The sequence below is a fragment of the Petaurus breviceps genome, unplaced genomic scaffold, assembly GCF_028583685.1.
Source record: "Petaurus breviceps papuanus isolate PSGF00001 unplaced genomic scaffold, PetGlider_PUasm1.0 156, whole genome shotgun sequence".
Taxonomy (NCBI): domain Eukaryota; kingdom Metazoa; phylum Chordata; class Mammalia; order Diprotodontia; family Petauridae; genus Petaurus; species Petaurus breviceps.
In genome coordinates, this window is record NW_027185720.1 from 8585928 (window position 1) to 8611381 (window position 25454).

General features: G+C 50.2%; 1 protein-coding gene across 1 annotated transcript; it reads right to left on the minus strand.

The window, feature by feature from the left end:
- Positions 1 to 673: 673 nt before the first annotated feature.
- Positions 674 to 24792, minus strand: PRDM4 (PR/SET domain 4). The gene is made up of 11 exons (XM_069082016.1): positions 24462 to 24792; positions 19912 to 20045; positions 16932 to 17117; positions 15087 to 15884; positions 10380 to 10529; positions 9407 to 9525; positions 7172 to 7257; positions 3962 to 4089; positions 2688 to 3002; positions 2432 to 2600; positions 674 to 2091 (listed from the first exon to the last, which is right to left on the minus strand). The coding sequence occupies exons 1-11, from the start codon at positions 24470 to 24472 to the stop codon at positions 1776 to 1778; spliced, it is 2412 nt and encodes an 803-aa protein (XP_068938117.1). The 5' UTR covers positions 24473 to 24792; the 3' UTR covers positions 674 to 1775.
- Positions 24793 to 25454: the final 662 nt, after the last annotated feature.

Here is a 25454-nt window from a genome sequence, read left to right on the forward strand (position 1 = left end):
GCCCCTCTCTGCTTCTCCTTGCCCAAGGAAGAGTGGTCTTCTCTCATTCCCAAGAACCAGTGAGTCAGTCCCCAGCCTGCCTGGTTGGCCACCGATCGCCTCAGGATGTGGCTGGGGACAGCTCAGGATAAAGCCACAGAGCATTACTCTAAGAGAGAGGGAGGGAGGACGGCTCCTGATCCTGCATGCCTGGCATGCCTGCTTTTTTTTAATGTCGCCAGTCATGCTGCCCTCACCCCCATGATGCTGCTAACCTTATCGCCCAACTGTATGACGCTTCTAAAACTGAACTGCATCGTCAGTTCCTGGTCTTTGACTGAACTGAGGCAAACCAATGACCCTTTCTAACGGCAGGCAGCACCTGTTAATAAAGAATTATCTTGTTAAGAGAAAACCTGCCTCAGTCTCCCTGTGCTGAATTTCACTCACAACAGGATCCTGCACTTTGGAGTCTGGTGCTTCCGCCATCTTGCTTGATGTTGAGAAGCTCGAGGGTGCAGAGGCCGAGGAGGAAGAGAAGAGGCAGCAGCTGGGGACCAGGACAAGGAATGGGAGGAAGGCCAGTGAAGACAGTCAAAGCCCTGCTAGACAAAACCCCACCAGATGCCCATGGGATGCTTCCTTCCCCTAGCTCGGCTTTAAACACGCACACACATCTTGCAAACAATATGCCTTTTCTTTAAAAAATGTTTTTGATTTTAATTTTTTCCTAGAGTACAGGTTTGAATGAAATATATTCATTCAATAAATAGAATAGCAGCATTACCTTCCCAATCACGTCCACTTCCAGTCCAGAGGATGTGACCTCTGCACTGGGGATTGGTACCAGAAAGTGTCAGCCAAAGGGGGAGCCCAGACACCAGGTGCAGGGCACCTCCCGGGCTGCACTGGTGGCCTGAAAAGAGGCCTGCAGGCAGCCCCAGACTGCTTCCTGGGCACCACTATGTCCTGATTTCTCATGTGCCCCTCTGGTGTCAGGCTCCCCGGGAAGCCTATTACCCACACTTGGAAGGGAAAGCTGTCTTGATGGAAAAGCTTGAGAGTCTCATCTGAATGTCACAGATACCTCTTTTCTTGCCTGGCAGCCCTCCCTGGGACTACCTCACTGCTCTAAGAGGACTGTTAGTGGTGCCCACTTTTTACCCCTGGCAGCACCCCCTTGGTGGGGGCTGCTGGGCAGACACTCTCACCCCTCATCCATGGCTACCTAGCCTCTGTCCCTTGGTCTCTAGGTAGCTGGTGGTCCCTGGGCAGCTCTCCTGTACCCCTCCCCCTATAAACCATCAGCACCCGGAGCCCTGGTAGTGGACATGACAGGTGCGTCTGGGCCCAAGGAGAGAGTAGCTTTGAATGCCCACATGACGGCTAAGGATAGGGCTGTAGGTTATGAGCCTTCCTTTTGGGGGAAACCAGTACTAGAGGGAGCTACAAGGTGAGCCCTGACCTCTGAGGGGGGGGGGGGGGGGGAAGCAGAGAACCATCGGGACAGAATCTACAATAATTTAATTTGCTCATCCGTTGTCACTCGAACCAGAGGTTCTGAATTGCTGGGACACGGCCCTGGGAGGCTGACGCTATTCCTGCTGTCTGCTCATCTCCCAAGGCCGGGCAAAGAAGGACACAGGCTTCCCTAAGTGCTCTGCCCATTCTCATTCAAATTCTGTTTTGGCCACTGGCTGGAAAGAAATAAAAAAGCTGCATGTATATATAAAAATGCGGGGTGGGGGTGGGCACTGGATTTTCCCTCTTCTCCCCTAAACCACTTGGGTCCAGCCTCACTTGTGCACGGGGAGGCCGTCGTCGGCAGTGGCATACACGGCCCCGCTCAGCCGACATTCCTCGGCCCCCACGGGGTCCCCTAACTCTTCCTCCTCCGAATCATCATCGTCCTCTTCCTCCTGGGCCGACGAGCTGGACATGGGGCCTTTGCAGATCTTCAGGTGTCGTGTGAGATGATACTTGGTCAGGTAAGCCTTGGAGCACTTTTCACAGACATAATCCCGCTTTCCTTCGTGAGAGTTGAGATGTTTCTTCAAGTGATTTGTCCTCAAGAACAGCTTCTCGCACTTGGGACACTTGATCTGCCTCTCTCTGGGGAAGCACAAAGGAGAAAGCCTGATTTTGGACGTGACCTGGGCCAACCCCGCCCCGTTCATCCACGCCCTCCCAGAAGTGTGGCAGAAGCGGCAGGGCCCTGTGCCCAGAGCCGAGACGTGGGCTAGAATTCCCCCCCAGGCCAATGGCCGGCACCGCTGCGGGCCGGTCACTGCCCCCTTCACAGGCTGTGTGATGGGAGTGCTCTCACAAGTGGGAGCGAGTCCTGGCACTCAAAGACCCCAGAGCGCGGAGGCTGGGGAGGGTCCAGGGCCTGGAGGGCGGCTCCCCGGGGCCTGGAAGGCGGCTCCCCAGGGCCCTGGCCTGACCTACGTACTGTGTGTGGGTGAGCACATGCTGCTTGAGGTCCTGCCGCCGCATGAAGAGCTTGTCGCAGTAATCACACTTGAGATTCTTCTCCCCAGTATGGATGACCATGTGCGACTCCAGGTGGGCCTTCTGGGTGAAGGACTTGTCACACAAAGCACACCGGTAGTTCTTCTGGCCTGGACAGCAGCACAAAAGAAAAGACTGTGAGCCTCCCGGGCCCTGCCCTCGGAGTCCCCTCCACCCCACGGGCCTCCCCTCCTCACCGGTGTGGATCTTCAGGTGCGTGCGCAGGTTGCTGGGGTCGCTGAAAGCCTTGCTACAGAAGTCACACTTGTGGGGCTTCATGCCCATGTGGCCCATGAAGTGCACGTGGAGCTTGGAGGGCGAGATGAAGGCCTGCGGACACATGGAGCACTTCCACTTCCTCTCCTTGCTGTGGTTGGGCCCGTGGCCGCCGCCGTGGCCCTGGCTCGGCAGGTGGTGGTGGATGTGGCTGCTCAGGTGGGCTTTGAACTCCGTGTAGGAGCTGCACTCCTTGCCACAGTTACAGACATGCACGTCCGGATGCTCAGGAACACCTACAGGCAAAACCAGCCAGCGTTAGACCCGATCTGTGCCCCTGACCCCAGCACCGGAGGGGCCTCTGCCCGTCTGTCCCTGGGACAAGAAAACCCCTCCAGCTTTCCTCAGGTCCTCGGACAGACCGGGACAGACCATGCCATGCTCCTGGCATGGGAGTCTCTCCTCCATAAGCCATGACCTACATATTGGGGCAAGTCAAAGAGGGGCTAACCACGAGAAGGCTGTGGTGGGAGGGTTCCCCCCACCCAAGCCATCTAGACAAGGGCCTGACCAGAGGCACTGGGCCCCACTTTGGTGACCTCCTGCCTGGCACAACCAGGCATCACCAGGGGGCTCCAGCCCCTGGCTGGACCAGAACCTCAGAGCAGACGCCATCTGTCTCACACAGGGTGCAAGGTCAGAGGAAGGGCTAGCCTGTCCTCAGGAGCCAAGGACCAGATTACATGTGTGCAGGGTGCAAGACCACTATGGTTGTGGGCCTGGAGTCTGAGAACTGGGATCCCTGGGTGTGTGTGTGTGCACCGTCACCTCCATGGGCCTCGTTTCCTCTTCTGTAAAATTAGGAACTAGACCCAATGTCTGTGGCCCTCCAGCTGCCCATCTGTGGTCCTGTGAAGGTCACCACAATGGGCTAAGGGCAGGGCACCACTACATGGGGTGACTGTCTATGGAATCATATATGGACGTTTGGAAACGAACCTCCAAGATCTCCCTGCCGCTGTCTCCTAGTTGGGGAAGGGAATGCCCTGTCGGGAGGCTCAGGCTTGACCTTTTCTTCCATCTGAGAATCTCAGCAATGTGAAGGGCCCCCTTCCACTGGGGCAGTGAGGGACATCCTCACTGAATGAAAGGGAACAGGCCTCTCTGGCGGTGTCCATGATGAGGCTTATTTCTGCTTCTCCCATTCTTCATACTCACGGTTTACAAAAGAGAAGGAGTCTGTGCATGGGCTTACCAATCTGCTGGGCGTAATCCCGGCTGTAATAAAAAAGCAGTTCACTTTCCGGAGGGATGTCCTGGGAGGTGCAGAAGTAGATTTTCCCATCATGAGGATAAGCAACCAGATTTTGTTCTTCCCGATTCCTGTAACACCACACATTGGAGAGCCGGTCAGGCTCGGGATGCAGGGATGTCAAGAGCACCGCTCTGAGCAGGTGACTGGCCACAAGCCAACACTAAGAGGCGTAAAGCCCTGAGCCATCACGCGGCTCCTGTGGCCCCAGCACAATCCCAGGAGGCGTTTACCTCCCAGAAGGAAGGATGCCCCCTGGGACACCAGCTCCCTGCCCTGGCTGAGCTGACCCCTGAACACAGCCTGTCTCTGGAGAAAGGGGGTGTTCTAATGAGAAAAAACCTCACCCCCCCAAAGGGGGGTACCCGTTGTTCCTTCCAGACCAGATCTGTGCTTCAGGGGAGACACTCAGTGTCTGAGCTGTAACAAACAAAATCAACCAAAAGAATGCCAGGCCGGGCCATGGAACTCGCACATGTCCCAGGGTCACGGGACTCCAAGTTTCATGTCACCACCTGTGACAGCAGCACATTATTACATGGGAGAAAGAGAAAGGAAAAGAACGTCCTAAGACTGGGGATTAAGAACTGCCCAGAGACTCTTGGAAGCGTAGAGTTGTTTGTGCTGAGGAAGAAGTCTTCCCCCGGATGGCAGACATAATCCCAGGGTGCAGTAGATCTTGAGGGAGATCAGCTGGGAAGTGGCAAAGAGGAGGAGACAGGGGTCACAGGCTGCAAAGGAAGTGGCCTGGTGGCTTCTGGGTGCACGCAGCTCCCAGAGCTGAGGTGGGCAGAGAAAACAGCCAAAACAGGAGAGAAGGGCGTCCAAGGAGAGACCGACAGTCCGGGGCTTTCACAGGAACAAGGCAGCCCAGGAGGGGTAGAGCTGCTACTCTGGGAATGGGAGGGGCCACCAGTTCAGGAAGAGCCTGAACCCAGGGCAGGAAAGATCATGGAGAAGGAGGGAGTGAACACCAGGCTGGAGAGGCTGATGTCAGGATTTTCAAAAAAAAAAGGCAGAGAACAGGTTGGGCAGCCCACCAACTCTGATTCCTAGGGTGTTCTAATGAGAAACAACCTTAAAGCTTAATAAACCTTAAGCCCTGCTGCCCCAGAAAGGGGCCTGCCTGGCTACCGCTGGCGCCTTTTTCTGCCTGGAGGGCTGGCCCAGAGTAGATGAGGGGAATGCTCCAGAAATGGGACACAGGGGCCCTGGCAAAGCTTTTAACTTAGCACCTGGGGACAGAGATGGATTAGAGGATGATACCATTTAAATGGGTTAAGAAGTGGTCAATCAGGAATGGCGAGTGGCAAATGATGAAGGTCTCCAGTGGAGTGCTCCAGGGCTTGGCCTACACCCTGGTCTGGGTAACATTTTTATCAATGACTCAGAGAAAGGCTTAGATAGCAGCAAATGGAGTGAATGACTCAGCATTCAAAAAGGTCTTGAAAAGCCACGGGACAAATTGAGCAAGATGAAATTAAACAGTTATAAATATAAAGTCTTGCCCTTGAGTTGAAGAAAACTAAATCCATAAGTACAAGACGCTTAGACAAGAGTTCTGAAAAAGATCTGAGGGTGTTAGGGGTACTGCTGAATGGTACGCAGTAAGCTATGGAGACCAAAAAGCCAACACAATCCTGGGGACCGCTTCCAGGAAGAGGGAGGTGACCGTCCAGGCCTTGTTGTCATCATACCCATCTAGAGCGCTGTGCTGAGGTGTGGGCACCAGTTTAAGGACATGGAAAAGCAGCAGGTGTGCAGAGGAGGGCAACCAGCACAGTGAAGAAGGGCCCTGAGTCTACGTCGTGTGAAGATCAGCTGAAGGAATGGACAGGTCTGGGGCCAAGAGAAGACTCCAGGGGAGGGGGGCGGACACATGGGGGCCCTCTGCAAGTACTTGAAGGGCTGTCCCAGAGGAGGGATAACACCTGTTCTTTCTGACCCAAGGGTGGAAACATAAGCGATGGGTCTAAGTTGAAGACATCACACCCCCAGGAGTCTTCAGACAGAGACAGGATGGTGGGGCAGGGGTAAGGGTCCCTGCCAACTCTCAATCCTGAGATTTTGTAACATTGCCACTTATAAAAATATACTCTAAGACAATTATGAGGTTTTTTTTTTTTTACTAACTCAATAAATTAAGATACGTTGTTCACAGCTCAAGGGAATTATGTTTAGGTTAACAAATGAATTTAAGCAACAGCTCACACTAAGATCTGGGGAAAATAAGTATTATGCTGTATCATATTAACCTGAAATCCATCCTTTTCCCCTTTCTGTCAGACTCCACTTCTCAGTCCAGATCATGCACAGTTCCGAAAGGGTGTGCCCCAAGTAACTGGGCCCCTCCCAAGTGGGACCCTTGCTCCTGTTTACCAGGAAACAGAGAAACCAGCTTGGCCTGGGCTCCTCCCAAGGGAACCAGTCTCCTGTCCTTCTGCCTCCCTGGTGAAACTAGGGGTGACTTGTTCTCCACAAGGAAGACAAAACCAAGGAGATCCCATGTGGGACGGTTCTGATTTTCTGGCCCACATTACTATGGGCAGTTGGTGCCCAGCTAATAATTAACATTGCTTAATTGCCAGAGAAGGGTGTGAACACCCACACCTGAAGGCCAACCCACCTATCAACGGGGGCTGTCTTACCTTTGCCAGGGGGAGGTCCCAATGATGTACAGTCAGGCCAATCAGAAGGAAGACACACCTAGGTTTAAAAGACCCTGTCGGCCCTTGCTCAGGGTCCCTGGTCATCCAGAGAGGCCAATGACCCAGTTTATTGGTTACTGCTAGCCTACCTAATAAACTGATCATGCTCATGTCCTGGCTTCTTGCTGAGGTGCCAGTGAGACCATATTACTATAAGGAGACATGTCACTGCCTCAGCATTATTCTTACTAGCTACACATTTTGTGGTCAGTTTAAAAAACCTTAAAAGTAGCTCCTTTGTCTGGAAGCAGGTGTGAACCTAGACCTTTCTGTGGATTTCCCCTAACACTACTACTCAGGTCAGACAGCATAATGGAAGAGGAGGAGTCGGGAGGCACAGGCTTATCACCTCCCCTCAAATCCTGTCTCCTCATGTGAGAAGTGAGGATGTGCATCCTGCCGGCCTCGGGAGGCCAGGTGCTCCTCACGCCAACGGTCATCTCACCTGGCTTTGCGCACAAACATCATCCAGTTACACTCATTTTCATCCGTTGTAATGATGCAAAACTCAAGGACACCATTGTGGTACATCTGCCAACAGAAGGCAAAAAAAAGGGAGAAGTGGTTATGGACAGGATGGATCATCACTGACTAGGGCTGCTCAAGGACCCAGTGGCATCCTGAGCACCTGGAACACAAGGATGCAAACCTCAGTGCCTGCTGCCCAGCTGACCCCACTGGGCACACCAAATCTAGCCCTGGAAGCTTCACCAGGACAGGCCTGGCCCAGTGTCTGAATGGAGGGACAAACCCTGGGCACCCATGTGGCTATCTTGTCAGAACTATGGGGCTTTCGGATCTTCCCATCAGATAATCTCACGAGCTAGGAAGAGGGAAGATCCTCAGCAAAAATGAGAGGAACACAACTGGCTGATTCCAGCCGGCACTGCCACAGGAGTGCACAGTTACAAACTCAGGCTCCGCTTTTCCACCCCATCAACAGTGGCCAGCAATGTCCTTTGGGAGTGCAGGCCCAGCCCCAGCCTAGCCCAGCTCCCCAGAAGCAGCAGCTGCTGCCCTTCCATTGACGTGTGTGTGTGTGTGTGTGTGTGTGTGTGTACACAGACACAGACACACATACACATATATGCACGCACGCATGCATGCACACTCTGGGAGACCCTGAGCTAGACATCCTTGATGCTGGGAGAGGAGCCCTTCCTGCAAGCACGCTCCCAGGGACTGACTGCATCATCGTGTCATGAGATCCTCTAACACAGGGAACTCACTGTCAAGCCCATCTGCTCTCTCTCCCTTCCATGAGGCTTGTAGAGAACTGCAAGGGACAGTGATGAACGAGATCCCCAGGAATACCTCTCTGCAAAGACTCCTCCTTTTTCCCTTATTTGGCTTCTACTGTCCACTTGTAAAGAGACAGTGCTGGGGCTGCTGTTCTCAGCACCGGCAACAGCGTGAAGTTCATTGTCAGTGGGTGAAAAGCAGGCCAGGGAAAGAGGCAGGAGGCAGGGGAATCTCAGGGCAGGGTTTGCAGGGGTCAGAAAGGCCACTAGAGAAGGCAAGTCAGAGTGACCCTGTTTGCATCAGAAGCTTCCTCATCTGTGAAAAGCCTATTCAGGTCCTGCATGCATGGGGTATTCATTGACTCCAAAACAAGCTCATGGTGCAGAATGATACTTATCAATATAAGCTTTTCATTTTGAACAACAACAAAAAAAAACCCCATCTTGTTTTTGGGTGACTGCCTAGATTCTGACCAATACAGTAACTGAAATCAAATCTGCCCCGCAGAGGGGCTGCTAAAGCTGTTTACTTCCCAAATCTCTTTGCCGAGGTTTCATGCTGTAATACTCACTGGGCTGCCAGGGAGGGCCCAGGAGCAAAGAGAATACAAGAAGCCACCCAAGGTTCTAAGTAGGAGAACTACATAAACAGAGGTGTTTAGTCACTTCACTTTCCTTCCACTTTTAATATGATGCATTTTTTTTAAACAAGTCTTAATTTTTATGGATTATCTCTCATTTTTACATCCCATGCATTTCCAAGTAGTTCCCTCTTCCCTACTTACAGAGGCATCCCTTATAACAAAAAATAAGGGAGACAGAGGGAAAAGCAATTCGGCTAAACTAGACAAGAAATCGACTGAGCCTGACTGTAGATGCAAGGCTCAATGGCCACAGTCACCCACCTCTTCCAGAAAGGGCTGGAGTTCAGTCATTTCAATCATGTCTGACTCTCTGTGACCCCATTTGGGGTTTTCTTGGCAGTTACTACAGTGATTTGTCATTTCCCTCTCTGGCTCATTTTACAGATGAGGAAACTGAGGCAAACAGGGTGAAGTGACTTGCCCAGGGTCACACAGCCAGTAAGTGTCTGACGCCAGATTTGAACTCAGGGAGCTGAGTCTTCTGACTCCAGGCCTGGCACACTATCCGCCATGGTACCTCCTAGCTGGCCCTCAATGAAGAGAGGGAGGTGCCAATAGTTACATTTTTTTGGTCTTTTTTTTTTTTTGCCTTTTGGAGGGCAATTGGGGTTAAGTAACTTGCCCAAAGTTACACGGCTAGTTTTTTTGTGTGGGTGTTAAGTGTCTGAGGCCGGAACTGAACTCGGATCCTCCTGACTCCGAAGCTGGAGCTTTACTCACTGTGCCACCTGGCTGCCCCCCAATAGTTACATTTTTAAAAACAACATAAAACCCATATGGACACATGACACCAACCTTCCAGATATGATTAGCTGCCTTGTCTGTCCAATCTGCTACTTCCATTGAGTGGCTCTGCTGGCCAATCAATGGCCCAAAGCAGGTCCGCACAGGAATAGTTTCTCCAGTCCACACACCTATCAGCAGGAAGAATCCAACAATCACAGGTCTAAAGCCGGTCCCAAAGGTACGGGGAAAGAGAAGGGCTGGGCACGTGTGCCGAGTCTCACCAGCGGGGAGCCTCTTGACAAATAGGGAAAATGTGATACCGAGATAAAGTAGATCTCACAAGGTGCTGAAGAGAGGTCAGGCATCACTGACCTCTAGAGTCTGGGAGTCAAGGAACTTGACTGTTCTTCAAAATGTTCAGAAAAACCTAAGGATGTCACACTATAAATGCTTCTGCTCCCAATCACTGTGAAAACAGGGAAGCTTCCACCTCCTTGAGCGCATAATTTAGGTTTATTGGTTATTTTCTAGAAAGTTTATCAGGTTTTGAAAGAGCCTGAAAAGCGGCTGATGACTTCAGAGCCCAATCTATGGACGCGTACATGTCTTGTACTCCCTGATGTAAGTGAAACTGGGGTGAATGTATTCTAGCCAGCTGCTCCTTTCTTCTCTGGCACTCAAGGCACTTCTCCAGTAACTTATCTGATCTACAAAACACTCCTTGTGATCACAGATATTTATGGTGTTGTGACTGCTCAGCCTGATGGACAAACTTGCTCCTGACCTTTCAGCAGGGAATCAAGAAGACCCCAACGGGGCAGAGTTCTCTCCTCCCAGTGTATGAGATGGTTCTCCGAGAAAGTGAGTTTTCTCATAATGACTTAAACCTGATTTACACTTAACAGCTACTTCCACCATCCCTAAATCCCATAAATATTCCTCCTGGACTCCTGTAATCTCCCTGCAGCTCCCATCCTTACAACTTAGCAGCAGCAAGGGAGGGGGCAGGCAGGTGGCATGCTGTGGGTTTTATGGCTCTTACCTACATCTGCCACCATGAGAGACTGGCGGAGGACGAGCTGCTTCGGGAGAGACAGCCTGGCTCGGCTCTCTATTGGGCTGTCTGGAACAAAGGTCACAGGTCCATGGTCAGGGCAATCTGAGGGGTAGGCTCGGTCACAAAGTGTGCACCCTGGAGATAGAAAAGACAAGATAATTTTAACAAAACCCAAATGGATCCTGGAACTTAGTGAGACTTGTGCCTGCCTTTTATTTACTTTCATAAAATCTGAGCTGAGTACAAACATGGGTCGTGTCACAATTACTGCAATCAAGACTTCATACCCCCAATCCATGCAACCGTAGCATATTCTTCTCCAGGACCTGACAAGATCTTACATTTCCTTCTAATTCAACAGACAAGTCTCTTGTTGGGGGTCATACCAATCTAACTACCAAAAAAATTATTTTATAGAGTGAGAAAAAGTGGTAACAAAATTCATCTGGAAGAACAAAAGGTCAGGAATATCAAGGGAATCAATGAAAAAAAAAAAGAAAAGGAAGATGGCCTAGCCATACCAGATCTCAAAACTGTATTACAATGTGGTAATAATCAAAACAGTCTGGTACTGGCTAAGAAACAACATAGTGGATTAGGTATTACGAGACACAGTGGTAAATGACAAATTGTAATCTAATGTTCGATAAACCCAAAGATCGAAGATCTCAGGAAAAGAATTCACTATTTGACAAAAACAGCTAGGAAAATTGGAAAGCAGCTTGGCAGAAACTAGGTATAGATTAACATCTTACACCATATATCAAGATACAGTCAAAATAGGTACATGCTTTAGAAATAAAGGACGACATTGTAAACAACTTAGGGGAGCACAGAATACTTTACCTGTCATATCTAAGGAATAAGAGTATGACCAAACAAGAGAGAGGATCATGAGATGTAAGATGGAGAATTCTGAACACGTTCAATTAAAAAGTGCTTGCACAAACAAAACCAATGCAGCCAAGATTAGAAGGAAAGCAGGAAATATCTTTTTATAGTAAGCTTGTCTGCCAAAGGTTTCATTTTTCAAATGTATAGAGAACGAAGTCAATTTTATGAAAATGAGTCATTTCCCCAATTGGCAAATGGTCAAAGTACTAGAATAGGCAGTTTTCAGAAGAAATAAAAGCTATCTGCAGGCATGTGAAGAAGTACTCTAAATCATTATTGTTTAGAGAAATGCAAATGAAAACAACCCTGAAGTACCTATCAAATAGGCTAATATGACAGAAAAGGAAGAAAACAAGTCGGAAGGAAATGGAAAAATTGGGCCACTAATGCATTGTTGGTCAAGTGAAAACCTGGGAAGACTTACACAAACTGATACAAAGTGAATTAGCCAGAACCAGGAGAACACTGTACTCAGTAATAGCAATATTGTACAATGTTCCACTGTGGATGATTTAGCTATTCTCAGCAATACAATGATCTAAGACAATTCTGAAAGGACTTGATGAAAATGCTATCCACCTCTAGAGAAAGAACTCATGGAGTATGAATGCAAATGAAAGCATACTTCTCAAACTTTATTTTAATTAGGTGGTTTTTTTTGTCTGTGTTCTTTTTTGTAACATGGCTAATATGGAAATGTTTTACATGACTGCACATGAATAATCTATATCAAAGTGCTGGCCTTAGGGAGGGGGAAGGAGAGCAAAGAAGGGATTTTGGAAGTCAAAAATAATTTTTAAAAGAAATGTTAAAATTTGTCTTTACACGTATTTAAGAAAACATGTAGTAAAAGCATTCTTAGAATGTTAAAATAAATAAAAGATGGAAACTGAGGATCTTGAGTTTTTCTTAAACATAGATTATATCAATAGCTACCATGTTAGAAATCAAAAAAGATAAACTTTTAAAAAATTCATTCCTTTAAAATGATGATGATGATGATGATAAGGGACAGTTAGGTGGCAGAGTGGATAGAGCACCAGCCTTGGAGTCATGGGGACCTGAGTTCAAATCCAGCCTCAGACACTTACTAGCTTGTGACCCTGGGCAAGTCATTTAACCCCAAATGCCTCCAAGAGGGATGATGATGATGATATACACATTACATGTTAACTTAAATAACATATTTTTATAAAAAGTAACTATTTTCCAAAATAAAAATTCATGAGGAGAATGGTCCAGTTTTATATTCTTCTGCAAATCTCTTTAACATATAGTTTAACAAAAGACAGGTAGATTCTCCTATCTGTTTCTGCATACTATCTGTCACAATACGTTGTTGTGGATGAGATACATGAAGAAAATGTGGCTTCATTCGGGTAGCCGGACGGTGGGTGGGAGGGGGTGACATTTTAATAAATGCTCATCCTTTCTCCCATGCTGTTAATCAAATATCTGATTGACTATATGCATTGGGATCACCCTCCCCCTAGTCCCTTTAGTGGGTCCCTCCTGCCTACTGAATAAAGTGCAAGCTCATCTATGCCATCATGGAAGGCTCTCTACCACCTAGCTCTGCTTATTTCATTCTACACCCCTGCACTGGTGTATGTTTGAGCCAAACTGGACTACATCACCCCCATTATCAGCCTATATGTCCCTCACCCTAACCTGCTGATTGCAATCCCCTACCTAAGACCCAGCCAGGAGTCCCTCCTCGAGGGCAGCTTTCCTAATCCTGTCACTTCTCATTTCCCCCAATGTGCCCTTGGACACATCCTCTGGACCTTGACACTGCACAGTCTTCCTGGAATCGGTTGGCAAGACCAACCCACGTCGGTCTGACTGCCTCGGTGTCTACAGAGCCATGTCTAGCCTTTGTTCCAGTATCAACAAAGTAGGAGCCAGGTTCTTTGGATGGACTTCAGGTTAAAACTCTGCCATCCAATGCTTCAGGTGATGGTAATCTTTATGGTGATAGCCAGTGTTTCTATAGGGATTTACAGTTCACAAAGTACTCACAGCCAGGTCCCAATTCGCACGGCTAAGGTGTCTCCTGAAGGAGGCATGTATGTGACTTCATACTATCTGAAGTTATAATTTTGTAAAATATGGTGATTGGTTCCAGTTTAATGAAACACGCAGGGACTTATCAGTCACACTAATCAGGACCTAGCTGTATATAATAACACAGCTCTTCATAACAATAAAATGCTATTTTACTAATGTAAGATTATCCCCATTTTGCAGAAGAGAAAATTGAGGCAGAGAACTAAAGTGGTTTCTCTAGGGCCATACAGCCTAAATGTCAACGGCAGCAATTGAACTTGGGTCTCCCTGACTTCAAACTCAGAACTCCATCCACCTCAAAGCACTGGAGTCAGGAAGTCAGGAAGACCTCAGTTCAAATCCAGCTCCCAACACTCAGTGACTGTGGGACCCTGAGCAAGTTACTTTGATTCTGCCTCATCCCCCCCAGCGTTGTAGTGAGGATCAAATGAGAAAATGAACGTAAGGTGCTGAGCCCATTGTCTGGCACCCAGCAGGGGCTCTATAAATGCTTATCTCCCCCCCCCCCCCCATTTGAAGGTAGCCAGGGCTCCTCTGGTCTTTCTCAAGCTGCCTCATTGGCCAAGGAGGGTCCTTCTTCACACCTGCTTCTTTACATTCCAACTCAGCTGTTTCTCCCTAGAACCTGGAATCAGGGAGTCCTGAGTTCACATTCTACTTCAGACCCTCACAAAGGGAGTGACCATGGGCAAGTCACTTCACCTCTGCTGGTCTCAGTTATCTCATCTGTAAAATGGGGGGCCTCTTTCCTCAGACTATGTGGCCTCAATGGCCTCTCAGGTCCCTTCCAACAGTCTAGGGGCCTGTGGGAATCAGTGGCACTGAAATCATGGGAGCCAAGCCCTCTTCTCAAACAGGATTCTGAGTGTAGAATTTAAAAATATTTCCCAGCCTGAGGCTGAGCCCGCCTACTCAGAAAAGACCAAGCGAACTTGGTATAAGTAAATGGATGGTGTCCTTTCTCCTCTTACATCAAGACAAGCCTGTGTGTGATACTTTCACGGGCCTCAGTTCCTCTAAAGTTAAAATATGGCCCCCAGCCCCATGCCAAACAGCCATCAGACTTGAGGGGTGGGGCCTGTGGCCTGACAAGTCAGAAGGCTACACGTAAGGATCCAGAAGCCACATGTAACATCAAGGCTATAGGTCCCCCCTCCCGTGCTAGACACTTTCTAGGAGTTTTGCCATCAAAGTGATGGCTTTTCCTTGGTCCTTTTCCTTCTCTTAATCATGCTCCTGATGTTGCCTGGCTGGCTCCTCAGGGGCACGGCCACTGAACGGGGACACCATGGTCCCCTCTGAAGGCTCTAGAGGGAAAGCCTGTGCTTTTCTGCAGGAGATTCTATTAGCAGCCTTCTCAAGCATACATTTCTTCTTACTAAAGCTTTATAGTACAAAGAACTGCGATTATTTTGTGCTAAAAAGCAATGTGACCTCACACAGGGGCTGTGGGTCCTGAGATGTGCTCCTGGAATTTATGGGAAACTGTCTAGGTCTTGGCTTCTGTGTAAAAAGGGTAGACTGCCATTTCACATACTTACTTTAGGAAGAAATTCTTAGGATAAATGAAACATGTTAAGTGATATCTAAGCCACTTTGAAAAGGAGGTGGGGGGCATTACTTTAACACAAAAGCCAGTCTGAACTCTACCTCCAAGCTGGGCTGTCTGCTAAAGATGGTGGGTGTGCTGATGCCACTGTTACCCCCATCCCCATTGGGCACACTCACAGATGGTAAACAAGGTCGCCATATTCTCCTTGTTGGAATTGGAGTCTTCCATCTGCAGGGATGGCGGCACAAAGGAGAGGTTGTCTGAAGTCACATCTACATGGCCTGACCCCATAGCGACCTCTGGGGTAATGGAGGACACAGCCACAGGTTCGAGGCTGAGGCCCACTTCATGCAGGGAAACAGACTCCAGGGAGGCAAGGCTGTGCGAGGTAGAGAGGGCCACGCTTACAGAATTGGTGCTCATGGCCACAGTGTGAATGGAGTCACTGAGGGCGCTGTCAGGCATTCCGCTGACTCGTCCCGCTATGTGGTCAGTCTCCATGACCACAGGGAGCTCCAGGCCATTCCCATGAAGAGGGATCACACCCCCGTGTCCCACAGTGTCTGCTGCCAAATTGTTACCAACCGAGTCCACAGATAAAGGTTCGTGGCTTCTGGAACCATTTGGCATCTGTGAGTGATCGCCTGCAACGCCCTCCATCGTCAGCTCCTCAGCCGCCATGCCGTCCGTGGAGATGGGGCTGGTCACCCTAGAGACGCTCTCCATGGTGATGGCGGTGTCCAGCGCCACCTCATGGCCATCCCCGGGATGGAGGCTCTGGGCCCCGTGGGCACTGACTGCACGGGAATCCATAGGGACGATCCCTGGCTCCAAGCCCACGCTACCACCAGGCTGATACGGGTCTAGTGCCGCAGGGTTATTGGAGACAGCCAGCGCGGGGTTGTTGTCCACACTGATGGAGTTGGGGTGGATGTACTGAGGAGGAGGTCTGTCAGCCAAATAAGATAAGATGCCTGATGAAGGAAAGAGAGAAGAAGTGAGAGACCGGTGGGCTGCAGGCACACGAAGGTTCTCCACATGGCACCTGAGCAGTGGCTGTACGTATAGAAGTACACAGGCTACAATTTTCCCTACAGAGTGTCTGGATGTTTTTTTCCAGCTGAATAAAAATAAGCTTTTTTTCAAGGATTAATGTAAATATAAACAGGAGTCTGTTCCTGTGAGATCCTTTGCTGAGAAGGGAGAATTAAAGTAGAATGAAAATGACCTAAACACCCTGGCCTCCAGCTGGCCCTGGTGTGTATTTTTATTTTTACAATTCTACGCTGGGCTGCGATGAAAGGCTCTGCTCTGAAGGGAGAGACCCTCAAGCAGCAGACCAGCTTCCAGTACAGGGTTTCACACAGATTGTGTTTAGCAGATGCTTGCTGGCTGACCAATGGGGATGAGGAAGATCCAGAGGAGGACATCTTGACACTCACAAGCAGCCAGGCCTCCCTCGGCCTCCCTGAAAGCCCCCCATCCCCACCCCACAGCTGCCTGGGGATCTGGCAGAAAATATTCCCAAATTATAGGACCAGCTGAGGCCAGCACTGGAGTAGGAGTGAGGCGGAAAGGCTCAGCAGGGTGCTGCTCCCCCAAACTGCTGCCAGGACCCTCGGGCCTGCACGTGGATAAAGCACACGGCTGGATGCTTGAAGATGCATAGTCTTTGCCTGAAACCAGGAATTCTTCACCACTGGTATGTCCTGGGCCCCTCATATAGTCAGTCTGGTGAAGCCTATAGGCCACTCCCTTCTCAGAATCAAGTTTTTAAATGCATTAAATAAGATTCACAGGATCACAAAGGAAAACAATTATACTGAAATATAGAAATCGAAATATTTTTTTTAAAAACAGGTTCCTGGAAGGGAGGTCTCTGAGCCCCCTGTTGTAAAAGAAAGGCCTTGAATAAAACAAAAGGTTTTAGAGGTGTTTCCATAAGCATAAGAAGCCTTTCTGAGACAGAGAGACAAAGGCTCCCCCTGCCTGAGAGAGCCTGCCTCCAGTCACAAACTCACCGGGTAGGATGTGCCTGAAGTAGCTGCTTTCCAGGTGTGGGTATGGCGGGGGTGGGAGAGGGTAGTTCCTCTCCGGTATCCCACACATCACTCCCCGATCGCCAATGCCCATTGGGAGCATCAGAGACAAGGCAGAAGGCAGAGAGCTTAAGGAGGGACCAAGGTTTGGAATTGCAACTGGTAGGCCTGTGGAAAAAAAAGGAAAAAACAAAAGTTTCCTTAAAAAGCAAACTAAAACTCCCAAATATCTTCTTGGAAAACACTGGTTAAATTCTCTGAACTTTCTTTCCAACAATAAAAATCCCACCTACCTGGAGAAAAGATAACAAAACCTACTTCCTCCCACCTAAGACAGAGGTGGGGACTCCTGGGACAGAACCCTCTAGATGTGATCAGGTCAGGTCTTTTACTTGATGCTTTGACAAAACCATTTTTCTCTTGTCAAATAAGGTAGGGTTCAATCTGGAGGGCCAGGGGAACGACTGCGATATAGAGACCACAGGTACCAATAAAATACATTTTTAAAAATAGGGACACCAACTGGACCTGTCAGGAACACCCTCTCCTAAAGCAGGTCAATGCCTTCTCTCCATTTTAGAGTCTCAAGAGAGTGCCTCAGGGTAGTGAGGAGTGACATGACTTGCCCAGGGTCACTGAGCCTCCATGTATCCCCAGGAGGGACTTAAACCCAGGCCATCCTGGTTGGAGGCCAGCTCTCACCATCAGCTGCAAGAGAGGCTTCCTCATTAGACATAAGTAAATAAATAACTACCCCACTTGGGGTTTTGCTTTGAAAAACGCCTGGCTATGTGACCTTGGGCAAATCACTTAACCCCAAATACCCTCCAAAAAGAAAAATGCCTGGTCTTTCCTCCTCAGAGCGGTTCCTACAAAGAGGGCTATAATGAAACCAAGCACTGTCCCAGGTCCAAACTCCAGCCTCACTTCAGGGTCTAGCGTCACATTTTTTACATTTTAATGCTGTTATATAAGAACCAGTAAGAGACAAAATGATCCTGATGATTTGATTTTATTTTTCATTTCTTTCTTTCTTTTTTTTTTTTAAGCAATCAGGGTTAAGTAACTTGCTCAAGGTTACACGGCCAGCTATTTCTGGGTGTGGTGCTGAGCGTCGGAGCCCAGGATTTGATCTCCAGGTCATTCCAACACGAGCCGGTGCTCTCACTTGCTGAGCCACCTGGCCGCCCCTGATCCTGATGATTTTAATTGCCAATAAGCTAATTATTCAAAGATGATTCAGATACAAGCAAATGGTGAATAACCACACAATGGGATTAAAAATACTAAACTAAAACTTGACATTTTTAAGGCCTCAGAGACCACATAACCCAAACCCCCTCATTCCACAACGGATACCCAAGGCCCAGGAAGTGACGTGACTTGCCCATGGTCTCACAGGGGAATGTCAGAGGCAGGTTTTGAACCTGGATCTTCTTAGATAGTAAGTGCATTTTCTCATTTGGGCACAAAGATAGCACCTTGACACAGCACAGCCTGTTCAATCAAAGACTGTTTTGGAATAGGATCTCGGAGCTGGAGGCTTAAGGGGGGAGTGAGCTGCACAAGGGTCCTATCCCTGACCATGAACATTCTAGGGAGCACCTGGAAGCTGCAGGAGCAGAGTCCGTGCCCCCAACAATCCCTGCCTTATCTCTGTGCCTGACGTGAGCTGCACTCCACTCAGTCTCGGGGAGTCTGGTTGACAACAAAATTTCCGAGGAAGTGGAGGGAGTTACACAAATCCCTGACGCCCAAGACCTCTCCTTGAGTGAGCTCACTGGGGCGCTACCATCCGGTCCAGCAGAGAGGCAGCTCCTCCAGGTTGGAGGGCCCTCGTTCTCTTCCTTGTCACAGATAATACAGAGCAGGGCACCGCCGGCCAAGGGACAGCACCCTCTAAGCCTCCCTTTTCTTCTGCAAAATAGAAGGGCTTTTGATTCAACTTATCCAGTCTTAAGAACCTGAGTGAATTGGGTTCAAGCCTTGGTCTTTGAGAAAGAAATCCAGCTAGTAAAGCTAAGGATCAGTTTCTGAAATGGAGAGAGCTGTTGTGAAATCCAAAGAGGATAAGATTTGTCGATAATTTTGCAAGGCTAGCTGTTATCTGGGGAGATGCTGATGTGGGTAAGGACGAGGGTGGGGGTGGCCTAGGTGGGAAGGGATGGAGACGCAAACTGCTGTGGAGGTCAAAACAGACTTGCAGGGCCAGGAAGACAGGAGATGGCTCAAGAGGATGGCTCAGACTGCCTAGATGCCCTAGAGGACATCCAGGTTGCTTGGGGTCCCAATGTTCTATGACTCCAGGAGATTCTGCAGAGACCAAAGAGGTCAAAGGGAGCCAGTGCGGCATTGCAAAAAAGAATGCAGTCATAGGATGTGGGTTCAAATCCTGTGAGACTCTGAGCAAAGGACTTCACCTCGCTGGAGACCACAGCTTCTCATCTGTGAAAGGAGAGCTGGACCAGGTTCTAAATCAATGACCCTGTCCTGATATGATGTGTCTAAGAATTTTAAGCATCAGTAAATTCTGCCTTCAAAATCTAAGAAATGTGAGAACTTAACACCATAAGTCCTTCATTATCAAATTAGGCAGATTTAAAAAAAAATATTAGTTTCTATCTTCCAGTTACTAGATCTGTTTACCCACATCCAATGTGTTCCACCGAAAGTGGAAAGTCAGAGTCTGGAACTACAAAGGACACAGAATGGCTGGGAAGGAAGAAGAGGTGGAGGGTGGCTCTCCCCCATCAGTGCTGGCCTTCCCTCCCAATGACACCAAGCCCAGGTCTGTGGCCAGAGAGCCATTGTCCTGGGCAGGAGGAGCCCTCTCCCCCTCGCCCCACCTCCTGGAAGTGCACCCATGGTCCCCGGCTATTAGGGTGTAATGCCACTCCCCCACCCCCACAGGTTCAAGGGATCACCCAGTTACATGCTCCTCTGGCAGGGCTGCACCACTCACCTGGGGCAGGGATGGCATTGTGGGTAGGGGAGGCAGCCAGGCCGAGGTGACTTCCTGAGACTGGCAAGGCATTGCTTACCGAGGATGAAGCCAGCTGCTCCATCCCCACAGGACTCAGGTTCATCTCATTCATTCTAGGAAAGAGCACAGATAGTGTGTCAGCTAACGCACTGATGCCCAGGGAATGGGGAGTCCTCCGCTGGAGTGCCTTACACGGCTCCACTGGAATCAGTGTTCACAGGCTGCCCTCCCCGACAAGGAGAAAAACATCATCCACAGCTTTTCACTGATAGTACCCACTGCTTTCTGAAAATGGCCTTTGCATTCAGCCAAACCACTGAATCTTTCAGATGGGTTTAAAACAAAAATAAACAACCAAACTGCCAAGCCTCCTTGCTTTTAAACCAGCCTGCAAGGTCTGCATCAGTGCTTTTCCCATTGAGAGTGGAACAACATCACACAGGAAACAGTGAGCCTTCAAGTTGTTGAGAAGTTACCCAGCTCTGAGATCTGGATCAAGCAGGAGAGAGCACTGAATGGGAGCATCACTGCCCCCTGGGGGCCTCAGCTCTTTCATCTGTAAAATGGAGGTGTGACACCAGCACCTGTCACGGCTGCCTGTCAGGGCTGTCATGAGACTCTAGGGAGGGAATGTCAATGACACTTTCAGGGCCTTTCTGTCAGACACGGCTGTGCCCTCATCACTGTAACTTATCTAAAGACAAAAATGCTGTGCACTTTCCTCTAACATTATAACGTTTTCAATGTTTCTGGGAGAGACCTTGGAGACCCTGGACAATCTAGCCCATCCACTCCTCATAGTCATGGCACTGGCATTAACAGTGGTGCGGGTGTGGATCAAAGAACAATAAAAGGTTAGCATCAACTACTTATCAGTTCAGATCAGGAACTAATACCTCATCAGCATCAGCACCAAAGAGATCAGGCAGCAGATACTGAGCCTGAGGGATTCTCTGAGCCACTGGCAGCCACCGTGATCTCGCCTCCTTATCCAAGCACACACCAAACCTGTGCCCAAGAGTGAAAGGTAACCCCGAAGGGGATTTCACTCTAGACATCAACAGGCCAAATTAATGTAAACAAACTATCTCTGAAGGCACATGCCCTCCTCTTCACACATGTCACAGTACCTGGGGCAGCCAAAGAAAGGAGCGGTGTAATCAGACCGTGGCAGAGAGACTGTTTAAACATTCATAGGTCAGTGAACTTCATAGCAATCCAAAGTCACAAACTTCACCCAGTCAGAAATGTCTGTCCTCGGGGCTGCCCTTTGACCCAGCAATAGCGCTACTAGGTCTGTATCCCAAAGAGATCAAAGGAAAAGGACCTGGATGTACAAAAATATCTGTAGCTGCTCCTTTTGTGGTGGCCAAGAACTGGAAACTGAGAGGATGCCCGTCAAGTGGGGAAGGGTACATGACTGTGATGGAGTATTACCACCCTATAATAAGCGACGAGCAGGATGCTTCAGAAAAACCTGGAAAGACTTATATGAACTGATGCTGAGTGAAGTGGGCAGGACCAGAAGACACTGTGCACAGTAAGAGCAAGGCTGCACACTGATCAACGATGACCGACTTCGCTATTCTCAGCAATACAGCGATCCAAGGTAATTCGGAAGGACTTAGGATGAGAAACGCTCTCCAGCCCCAGAGAACGAACTGATGGGAGCCTGCATGCAGACTGTTTGTCATTTTGTTTTATTATTTGGGGTTTTTATTTTTGGTCTGTGTCCTCTTTTGTAACACGGCTAATATTGGAAATGTTTTACATGACTATGTATGTATAATTTTTATAAAATTCCTTGCCTTCTCAAGGAGAAGAGAGGGGAGGGAGGGAATTTAGAACTAAGAATTAAAAAAAAAAAAAAAATGTTAAACATTTTTATTTCCATGAGAAAAAAATGCAAAAATATTAAAAAAAAATCAATGTGTATCCTTGGACCAGGCAACAAACTGTGTATAAATCAGTGCAAACACTATCCCCGCTAATGGAAAGGCAGCAAAGTCCAGGGCTTCCTGAGATCTATACTTCCCAATACCTACTGGGCAGTTAATACTGAATGTCCTATTTGAATCAACTTCAAACCTGACACGGACAAAAACGAATTTGTCCCCCCCCCACAACAACACACAACTCCTGATCTCCTAATGTTAAGGTCCAGGTCTACCACTGAACCCATCTCCACATTACCTCTGGTTCTTCCCCATCCTACCAAGTACCAATCCGATCTACCCTATGTCCAAAACAGACTGACACCCCTCCTTCCATCTCCATTCCCAGGTCACTGTCCTAATCCAAGTGCCATCTACGCCTCACTGAGAAGACTTCAAGAACTTCAGATCTGGTCTCCTTTGCCTTCCCTATGGAACCTAGCCCTGAGGCAAGATGAATCCTCCTCAAGTACACATCTTAGAGACCACTCCTCTACATTAAAACCTCCAATGTCTTCTAACCGCCTCCTGAATTAAACCAATACTCTCTACTCAATGTGGTGTTCAAGGGACTCCACCATCTGAGGCCACCATGTCTCTGCAGTTTCCTCTCATGCTGCACTAACCATTCCCCACTATTACCACATACTTCAGTAACACGGAACACCCTTCTACCTGTCCCATATTTTCCCTATCCCCTTCATACCACTTATTTCCAGCCCTGATCATGCCGTTTCCCACCCATCCCACTCCTGCCTTCTAAAATCTCATTCGTCCTTCCACACTGAGCTCCAATGCTGCCTCCTCCCTATGCCCTGGTCAGAAATGACTTTTTTTTCCTGAGGACCTCAAATAGGATCCTGATCACATTCCACTTCGTATTCTCTTTCTTGGTGTATGTAATACAGCCCCATCCTTAGACGACAGGTTCTGTGAGACCAGAGACCATGTGCTCATCATATCTGGATCATCACCCTTCGAGCTGAGCACAAGACTCAGTGTCTGGCACACAGTAGGTGCTATGGCAATGACGGCATCGTTGAGCTGTACTGGACAGCTCCCCTGCTACAATGTGTCCTGGGCTAGGAGACAAAATTCTCTCCAGGCAAAACATCCACTTTTTTAAAAGGTAAGGCTGGGGATTCTGTGAGTTTAAAGACACCATTCACATCATTTTTTCACTGTCAAGCTTTCTCTGGAGGACATAACATCAGCAACACTACAAGAAATCCAACAGAACTCAAACGCAATTAGGGCTCCTGTTGTAAATATGGCTGCGGCCTCTCTGCCAGCACGACCACATCTGGTAAAAGCCCCCAGCTCCAACTCCTCATGAAAACCCATTCCTGAAGGAGAAGTTGACTGACCAAGAGAGCCAGCCTTATGGCAAGAGAAGTAAAATGGGCAGTGGCCTCCTTAATAGGGAGGCAGGAAGGGCTCAGCAGATGCTGTTTGGGAGTGACTCACCAAAATGGGACCACGTTTCTTGGGCAGCCAGAAACCAAGGGCAGTGAGGACTTCACACACAGAAGTGCCCTGGTGTTTTCATCTGTGAAATGAGGAATTCATCTCATGTTCTCATCTAGTCCACCTCTCGATCCTAACCCAGCCCAAAGAGCTGTTCTGTGGCCGCCTCAGGTAGAAGGCGTGATAGAGGCCGAGTATCACCATGACCTCAGATACTTCTCTCCTCTCCCTTCCCCTGCCACAGGAGCTGCTTCTGATCCTGACAGGTGTGCATGAGCAGGGAGGCTAGCTCTCAAACCTGTCCCCTTCCCTTCACAAATGGCTGAATTCATCACTGCCTACTTGGCAAAATAAAAGATAGTTTTAAATAAGCACATCTGTGGATGAAACATTTGCTCTGTCCTCCCCCGAGAGGCAACAGTTACCTAGGAGAGAGTGAGCCTCAGAATCACAAAGACCTGGATTCAAGTCCCTCCTCTGACACCTCCTGGCTGTACACCTGGCAGATGCCTATCTGCGCTGGGGAATTCAGACCGGCGGATGTAGGAGGTCTGGCCCAAAAGAATCCTTCCCGATGCCAACCTTTACTTGTATCATAGGAAGATGGACGTGGAGCGGAAAGGGACCCGGAAAAGGAAACTGAGGCACAGAGAGGCTCGTAACTTGTCCAGAGACACACACCTGGCCATGACGCACAGCACCTGAGCCCAGCGCTGCCTCCCCTCGAGCCCCGGACTCTCGCTGCAGTCCAGCACAGCCGACAAGCAGACCCACCCCGAGCCGGGGGTGCTCAGCGGCGCCGACACCGCGGGCCCGCGGTCCGCTCCGGCCAGCTGGGGCCGGGGCGGCCCGTCCGCGCACTGCGCACCGAGGCCAGCCGGGCACGGCGGGCAGGGAGGCCGGGGACAGGGACCACAAGGCAGGATGGGAGCCCCCGAGAGCGCGATTCAGCCAGAAAAGTGTCCCGTGGAGGGAAAACTAAGGGGAAGAGAAGGCGTGCCGCGGGGGGTGGAGGCGAGAAAGGCGGGGCGCGCGCGGCGGGGGCTCCCCGGGGGCACGAGCGGAGCCCCGACCCCCCGCACTGCCCGCACCCTCGGGGGGCCCGCTGGGGGCGGGTCCCGGGCTCACCTGGGATGCATCGGCTCGGCGCCAGGTGTTAGCGCGGAGGGCGGGAGGAAGGCTCAGGGCGCCGGGACCCTCGGTGCTGCCCTCGGGGGCTCCGGCCCTCCCGCCCCGCGAGGGAGGGGACGCTCAGTCTTCCGGGGGCCCCCGGCAGCGCATCCCCGGCCTCCGTGGGGGAGCCTGGGGCCGGATCCTGCAGGAGAGAGAAGGGAGCTGGCTGAGCGGCGCCGACCACGCCCCCGCCGACCCCCGCCCCTCCCCTGGACACACCTCTTCTCTCTTTTTTTTTCCGTGCTAACTTTGGTCCCGCATCCTCCGGCCCCCGCCGGAGGAGGGGCCGCGGGGACGCATGCGCAGCGAGGACGCGCGCACTGCCAACGCTCCGCTGCAGCGGCGGCTCCTCCCTGTGCCCGGCCCATCAGCCGCGCACGCGCAAGAGCGGCAAAGGAGGAGCGAGAGCGCCAGTTCCGCTTTGTTCCCCGGCGGCGGACCGCTGGTAAAAACCCCGCCTCCTCACCACAATCCCCTTCCCGCCTGCGCGCGCACGCGCACCAGGCACCGCCCCTCCCCCAACCCGCCAAACCTGGCACCTCCCCTCCCCCCTGCAAGCCCAACACCGCCAGCTCCCAAGGCCCCTCCCCCCCACCTCCACTGCCCCCTTGGGCCGCACCCGCCAAGCGCCTCTTCCCCCCCCCCCTCCCTCCCCCCCCTCCTGATGAGCACGCCGCTATCCCCCTCCCGTATTTTCCCCCCCCCCCAAACTGCCGTTCTGCTCTACCGCCCCCCCCAACCGCTTTCTGCGCGTGCGCACCGAAGGGCCCCTGGGGAGAGTGGCGTGCAGCAAGGGACTCAGCATGGAAGAATCGAGCGCCGAGTCATCGAACCGCGGTTGCTAAGCGACGGAGGCGGGTGTAAGGGTCAGGAACTTGAGATGGTTGGTCCCACATTAGCTCAGCTTTCTCCCTCCTGCAGTGAAGTCAGCGAGAGGCGCCCCCCCCC

Excerpts from the sequence above, each read along its gene's own strand:
- PRDM4 (XM_069082016.1), bottom strand. Across the intron at positions 10,530-15,086 it reads GGCGACCTTGTTTACCATCT|GGTGCACACTTTGTGACCGA; the intron begins GTGAGTGTGCCC and ends TTCTATCTCCAG. Across the intron at positions 2,601-2,687 it reads GCACCTGAAGATCCACACCG|GCCAGAAGAACTACCGGTGT; the intron begins GTGAGGAGGGGA and ends GCTGCTGTCCAG.